Here is a 7490-nt window from a genome sequence, read left to right as displayed (position 1 = left end):
CATTTCTTTAGGTGCTTTTGAGACAAATTCTTGTGTGTAGTCTCTGCTGGTCTCAGACCTGAGATCCTCCCATCTCAGCCTCTAGCATGAGGTAACAGCCCTGTGCCTGGCTGAGATTATATATTTAACATATAAAGTAAACAAATATTTTCTCTTATGGGATTACTTTCTTGCCTCTAAAATGTTTTTTTTGATTTGTTTTGTTTTTGAGACAGTCTCTTAGAACTCACCATGTAGACCATATGTAGTCTCTTAGAACTCACCATGTCTGGTTATGAACTTTAAGAGATTCCTTTGCTTCTGTCTTCCAAGTGCTGGGATCAAAGGTGTGAAACACCATGCCTGGCTTTGTCTCTAAAAATGTTTAAAGTTAGATTTATCATAGTGTAAGGATATATACAATAAAACTCTTACTACTAAATTGTTTTTATCATCTGATATGGTAAGTTATTTCTGAAACTTCTCAACTAAACCTGTATTTTAGAGACTGGCAAGGTATCTTAGAGGATGAAAATGTCTGCCACCAGGTCTCACAACCTCTATAAGGTGACCTCTGACCTCCACACCTGGGCTGTGCTGCCCCCCTCTATAAACAAGCAGACAAAGTGTATAGAATAAGCCTGTACTTTAAAGGGGTCAGTAGAGTGGGGATTGAGATTTAGAAAAGGGAACTGCTTCCATTGCCCTTCTGTTCTTTACTGAGTATAACTGAACAACCTAAAGTTTTCTTAAGCCTTTGAGGAGGTTTTTAAGACTCAGTGTTAGAGTACCATTTGCGCTCTCTCATGGTAATTTCTAATATATGTATAATTTAAAATACATTGGTTCATATCTGTAGAGTGTTGGAGGTATTTTTATATGTATAAATAACTGCATATTATTTTATCTTTATTTTTTTCAGGTCAAACAAATAAAGTAGCTAAAGAAGCCGCCAATCGATGGACAGGTAAGTAGGACAGTGACTACAGCAAAGGCTCCGCCCTGGGCTACAAGTTAGTATCTTCACACGAATTATGACTCATCTTTATAAAAGTATATTTCTGTGAGGCCAACTGTAGCTCCAGGTTTAACTTCTGTATGACTTTTCCTAAGCTAAGTTCCTGATCACTGAACTTATATACCTAATGAGGTGTAGTTGAAATTCCATGTGCTTTTGCTTTTCTTTGGTACTGGGGATTGAATATGAGGCTCCTCACATGGCAGGCCAACACCCTCCCATTGATCTGTATCTGCAGCCTATAGCTTCATGGATTTGAATTTCTAATCCATTTGGGAGTATCGTGGAATCCTGAAGGGTTGTCTTCATCCAAGTAAGAAGCGCTGATATGTCTTGAGGACTTTGCTGCCTTCCTGTTATGAGTGTCTGTGGTGTATTCTCATCTGATCTCTGTGGTAATCCTCAAGGTAGATGTGATCATTGCCCTCAGTGTGAAGAAACAGTCAATGTCTACGGAGTACAAGGCCACAATGTATTGTGCAACAGGAATTAGACCAGCTTTTTGATTCTTTGCTGTAAGCCTGCTTTCTTTTTCTGGTCTGCATCTAAGAAGTAGGAGTTAATAGGACACTGTGACACTAGGTGTGGTGGCACCTGCCCACAAGCTTAGTAGTTGGGAGGCTGAGGCAAGAAGACCCTGAATTTAAGGTCAGCCTGGACTACATAGTGAGATTCCATCCTGTGTCAAGTCTTCTCTCACACCAATGCATTCTGTGTGTCCTAAAGTTTAGGAGAAAGTATGATAGTTGTGGTTTATACACAAGTATGATTGATAAGATTAAACCTGCTGGAAAGTACCCTGATGTTTCCAAATATTTGATATTTGATATTTGTCCCCAGGTGGTGACTGAGTGTCTCCACCTGGGGACAGTCTAATGCTGCCCATATATTAGTCCTTCTCACTGTGCTCCCATGGGAGGGTATGTATAGGGCTCCAGCAGAAATGGAAGAACTTATGGGCTGTTGAGTCTCAGGTTAGCCTTGGAGAGCAGGCATGTGTGCCAGTTTCCTGCTGTGGTTCAGGCTTGTGTTTCACAGAATGTTTAAACCTCATTTCTCTTAATCCATTTTGTAATAAAATAAATAGGAAATATTAATAACTCTTTGGCCTCCTAGTTATCGGTCTGTCTGTCTGTCTATCTATCTATCTATCTATCTATCTATCTATCATGTTTATTTTATTTATGTTTATTTTATTATGAATTGTTTCCTGAACAAAATAGTGCTTTAGTGAAGACAAGAGAAAAAGAACAGAAGTTGTGTCAGATGAAGTGTAGGTGAGAAATATGTCATTAGGCATGGTGAAACACGTCTGTAAATCCCAGCACTCAGTAGTCGGAGCAAGGAAACCAGTCTTGGCTATGTAGTGAGTTCAAGGGTAACCTCGGCTCCATAAGACCTTCTTTCTCCAAAATGCTAAGAACAGTGACAGTGATAACAAATGTGATATATAAGTTGAGAAATAAAAAATTTTGAGGTGCAAATGAAGCAAGTGGCCTCATGGATTAAAGATATGATGGTCAGGGAACTGAGAACCTAAGTTAGAGCCATGTGGCGGGAGGTGAGAGTTGAGCTGACCTCCACTCATGCACCATCACACACACATGCTCACTTTGCCCCTACCACACACAACATAAATAGAAGTGTCTGATTTTTCCTCCAGTAGTTTGTGAGGAACAGCCCAGCAAGCAGTGGGAAGAGCAGCACATGTGCGACAGAGGGAAGCCGCTTGCAACGCCTCATTTGCTCCCTGACCCTTTGAGCTTTTCTGAACTTGTGCCCCATCTGGTCTCTGTGAATAGTGCCTGCCTCTCATTTTGAGGGGACTGAATAAGAGTCTGTAGCCTCCTCTCTTCAGATGGTATTTCAGACTGAGCTTCCCCTTCTCTTGTTCCCCAATTAAGTCCCAGTTGTTAAGTAAGCAACTGTAAGTTACCAACTCATCATAAAACTTCCAAAACTATCATTTAAAAAACTGTGGGAAGAACTTCTTTCCTTTATGGTTAGGTATAAACAAAACAACAACAAAAACAATACCCTAAGAGTTTGAAAGATGGTAGAAGGAATGTTTTTGGGGTTTGTTGATTTTGAGATAGGGTTTCTTTATATGCGGCTCTGGCTGTCCTGGAATTAACTCTGTAGACCAGACAACTTTGAACTTAGATCTGCCTTCCTCTGCCTCCCGAGGACTGGAAGGGATAGTCCTGTGCTAACAGAATTAGTTGTTGAGAACTGTATTTCCCATGCTCTGGACATGGCCTAGTTGTCAGGCTGCTCAGCATGCACAAAGCTGAGCTAGATCTCAGCTCCAAATAAGACTGCATGGTAAAGAACACCTCCACACTCAGCCCTCTGCAGGTAGAGGAAGGAAGGTCAGGAATCAGTGTCATCTCACACTACATGGACTGTCTCGTGCTAGCTTGGGCTAGTGACTCTTTTCGTTCCCACTGAAGGCTGCAGCTTACTCACTTCACATGAACATGTGTTAGGAAAAGATGAAGATAAGAGATAAAGTGAGTTACACTACAGAAAAACCTCCCTGATTTCAAAGTGGTATTTTAGCAAAAATTATATTAAGTATCAATTAAAGCCTGGCTTCTTTTGACCAACAGTGTCCTTGAAATACGTCTAGAACTAAGAACCTCCAGACTAGAGAGATGGCTCAGTTGTTAAGAGCACTCACTGCTCTTGCTGAGGACCCAATTTTAGTTTCCAGCACCTATGTGGAAGCTCATAAACCCTGTTTAATACCAGTTCTAAAGTATCTAACACACTGTCCTGGCCCCCAAAGGCTCCTGCATGCATGTGGCATAAATAAACTTGTGCATGCACATTCACATACACATACTGAAGTCTTAGTTTGGGTATTATTGCTGGGAAAGAGACACCATGACCAAGGCAACTCTTCTAAAGGAAAATATTTACTTGGGGCTGGCTTCCAGTTTCAGAGGTTCAGTCCATTATCATCATGGCAGGAAGCATGGCAGTGTGCAGACATAGTGCTGGAGGAGCTGAGAGTCCCACATCTCAATCTCCAGGCAACAGAAGGAGACTATGTGCCACACTGAACATAGCCTGAATATTTAAGAGACCTCAAAGCCTACCCTGATGGTGACACACTTTCTCCAATAAGGCCACACCCACTTCAACAAGGCTACACCTTCTAAAAGTGCTATTCCCTATGGGCCAAGCATTCAAACACATGAGTCTAAGGGGGCCAGGCCTATTCAAACCACCACAACATAATACGTACACATTGTTTGATTTTGTTTTTTGAGTTTCACTGTATATAGTCCTGGCTGTACTCTGTAAACCACATTGGCCTTGAACTTAGAGATCCACCCTTCTCTGTCTTCCCAGTGCTGGGACTAAAGGCATGTACCACCAATAGATTTTTAAGAATACAACATATTCTAATTATGGTTTCCTCCCAGAATCCTTCCTACTTACCTACCCATCCAAATCTACACCCTTTCTTTTTCTCTTTCATTAGGATACATAGAGACATCTAAGAAAATAATGATAAAATAAAAACAAGCCCAGAAGAGGACAAAACAAACAGAAGAAAAAGCCAAAGAAAAATTTTAAACACATAGTCATAGAGACACATTTGCACACACAGAAATCTCATAAAACAGAACCAGAAATCAAAATATGTTATATTTTTTAAAAAAAAATATTGTCTAAGAATTCAATAGTTTATAGAATGAGAGATTGCCCAAACTTTTAAATATAGATGAACTGTTAACTTGCTAAAGTTTTGCAAGACACTTTACATCTTATTTAACAAAATACATCCTAATAAATCCAGGTAGTAGAGAATACATCCTAATAAATCCAGGTAGTAGAGACTGTTTTCTGTGCTGGGAACCAAAAGGCATCTTAGTGCATAAGGTGATAGAGTTCACCGCAAAAAATCTTGTTAGCATTCTATTACACATGTCTATAAAAACAGTGGTGTTGTGTTAGCACTATTGATTCTTTAAAGAAGTATATATACATACATATATATGTATATGTATACACACACACACAATTAACCAGACCCAAAGTCTATACAGTTCAGTGCCTTTCTATCCAGTTAGGTAGTAATATTTACTCTAGAAAGAAAATTGAAATCCAATTTTATATTTATTTAATACTTAGAAACAAGTCCATGGAAATAGTTTATTAAAGAAAGCTCCAATTCCGTGTATTAACTTTCAGGATGGCAGATTATATACTACAGAGTAGTTTAATAACAGCAATGACTACTCTCACCAGTCTGAAGGCTGAGGTCCTGTGTCCTTTGAGGCCACTCTGCCTTGCACATGGCTGCTTCCTCCTAAGTCCTCCCGTCTTCTTTCCTCTGCCAACCAATGATCTCTCTCTCTCTGTGTCTTAACTGTAAAGACACCAATCAGATTTTGCTAGGGTCTACCTTAATGACTTCATTTTAAGTCAGTAATCTTTTTTCAAAGTTTCTGCCTCTAGAACATTGTAAGCTGGGTGTTGGCGGATGGAAGGAGGAATGGTATGATGTGGCCCCAGCGCTTAGGAAGGGCTTGCTTTAATCTTTTACTCATTTTTACTACTAATGCACTGGACTCTGACAGACTTGGAAAACCTGTGCCATTGTTCTTGTGTTTGTGGGAAGCATTTTAATTAAACATTATGTAATATACAAGAAATTTGTAGAATTAGCGGGTTGGGGGAAGACTCTCATTCTTACTCCACAGGCAGCGGCCTTTGCCCATCGGTGGTGTCCTGCATCCCTTGCTGCCAAGCAGTGATGCTTGAAGAGTCAGCATTGACCTCTTTTGTTACTGCACTGGGGTGAAGGTCCTTGTCTCCAAATCTTTTTATATAATTTGGGGTTTCCCCTTCGGGGTAAATTCTTTTAACTCGGTATAGCCCTTTTTCAGTAGTACAATACACACTCCCTGTGAGGATGCAGAGGACACATCTGTTTCTGTGTTATTTTAAGAGGAGAACCCTTTCTACCCCTCTTGCCTGGTCCCTCAGGCTGGCCTGATTGCCAGCTGGAAGGACAGAGATCTGGAGAGAAAGTGCTCCCTTTGAGAGCAAGAGCAGCTAAAATTGCTGAGCAATCGGAGCCCGGCCTCTGTAGAAACGTGGGAGACTCCAGGAAGCTGCCCTGACGATCAGCATTCTTAAGGAGCAAACCACTTCTTATTTTCATATATCTGAGAGTCAGCATGGATACGGATAATTAGACTAGGATGTTTTATGATTGTGTTTTTAATTCTCAAAAACACTTTTTCAATTTTTTTTAGATAACATATTTGCGATAAAATCCTGGGCCAAAAGAAAATTTGGGCTTGAAGAAACTAAAATTGATAAAAACTTTGGAATTCCGGAAGACTTTGACTACATAGACTAAAATGTTGGTGCTGAACAAGGATCTGTGAGCTTGTGAATATGTCAAGTTTTAAACATCTAACTAATGTTTCCTAATTATCATCTATCTGTTAATTGTTTTATCATTTTGTAGCTTTAAATAAAGTATACAATAAGGATGCTTTTCTCTTCTTTTTGGTAATTGCATCCCACAGTACTCATTAAAGCAGAGTGGAGCAAACTAAGCCTCAAGAGCAAAGACAACATAGTAGTGTCTAAGTCTCATTCAAATTCTAAATACTTAATACATTTGAATGAATGTCCTGTCACAAGGACAGACACACACACACACACACACACACACACACACACACACACACACAGAGAAAGAACCTTAAACCCAAAAGGTTTCACTTTATCTCAATACTTGGTGGAAGCATTTATAATTGACATTCAGTCTACTGCTACATCTTTGCAAATTGCAAATGAGAAAGTGCACTAATATAATTAGTGCACTATAATTATAATTAGAATTATATTAGAATTCCTCAGACATGGAGACTACTTTGTTCTAATGCTTGGTACCTTTCTACTGGAAAGAACAAGCCCATGGCCCACTGTCTTAATTTATGCCTTTTCAGAAGATGAAATGTCTGTGTTCCTTAGAGCACACAAAACAGTGGTTTTTTTCCCCCAACCCTCTGCCTACCTATTTAAAAAAAAAAAAAAAGAAGAAGAAGAAGAAAAAGAAAGAAAAGAAAAGGTTCAACTTAGTCATTTGGAGTATTTACAGACACTCTAAATTAAAGACAAAAGCCAGTATGGCAGGGCCCAATACACATGCCTTAATATCTTAACACTCTTCAACTTTGGTCTTCTTTAAGTTACTTGAGTAAAGTGCTCCATATGTCTGAATGACCCAAATGGCATCCAGGCCATTTGCTAGTGAATCGGGCCTTTGTATTTCCAGGAGTTGCTCTGGGCCTACTTAATCCCTTCCTGCTTGTGGACAGTGCAGATGGGTCCACCTTTGTTTGTTCTTGGGGTCAGTTTATGTTGCTAGGGCAACAGATCTTCTCACTGGATGAAGAATTTGATGTATGAAATAAAAACACAGAGCTTAGCATGGTTCCTCATACGTTTAGTCATGGCT

General features: G+C 39.7%; 1 protein-coding gene across 3 annotated transcripts in view; it reads left to right on the top strand.

Moving 5' to 3' along the window:
* Positions 1-6516, top strand: part of Mnd1 (meiotic nuclear divisions 1) — a 72253-nt gene extending 65737 nt beyond the window's left edge. For all 3 annotated transcript variants that reach the window (XM_031374208.1, XM_031374209.1, XM_031374207.1), the window contains 2 exons: positions 902-946; positions 6274-6516. In XM_031374208.1, coding sequence (XP_031230068.1) covers positions 902-946; positions 6274-6380 — 152 coding nt within the window. In that variant the 3' untranslated portion in view covers positions 6381-6516. The remainder of the gene's footprint in view (positions 1-901; positions 947-6273) is intronic.
* Positions 6517-7490: the final 974 nt, after the last annotated feature.

The sequence above is a fragment of the Mastomys coucha genome, unplaced genomic scaffold (genome assembly GCF_008632895.1).
Source record: "Mastomys coucha isolate ucsf_1 unplaced genomic scaffold, UCSF_Mcou_1 pScaffold16, whole genome shotgun sequence".
Lineage (NCBI taxonomy): Eukaryota > Metazoa > Chordata > Mammalia > Rodentia > Muridae > Mastomys > Mastomys coucha.
The sequence above is the reverse complement of the archived record's forward strand: the minus strand, read 5'-3'. Positions and strand labels throughout refer to the sequence as shown.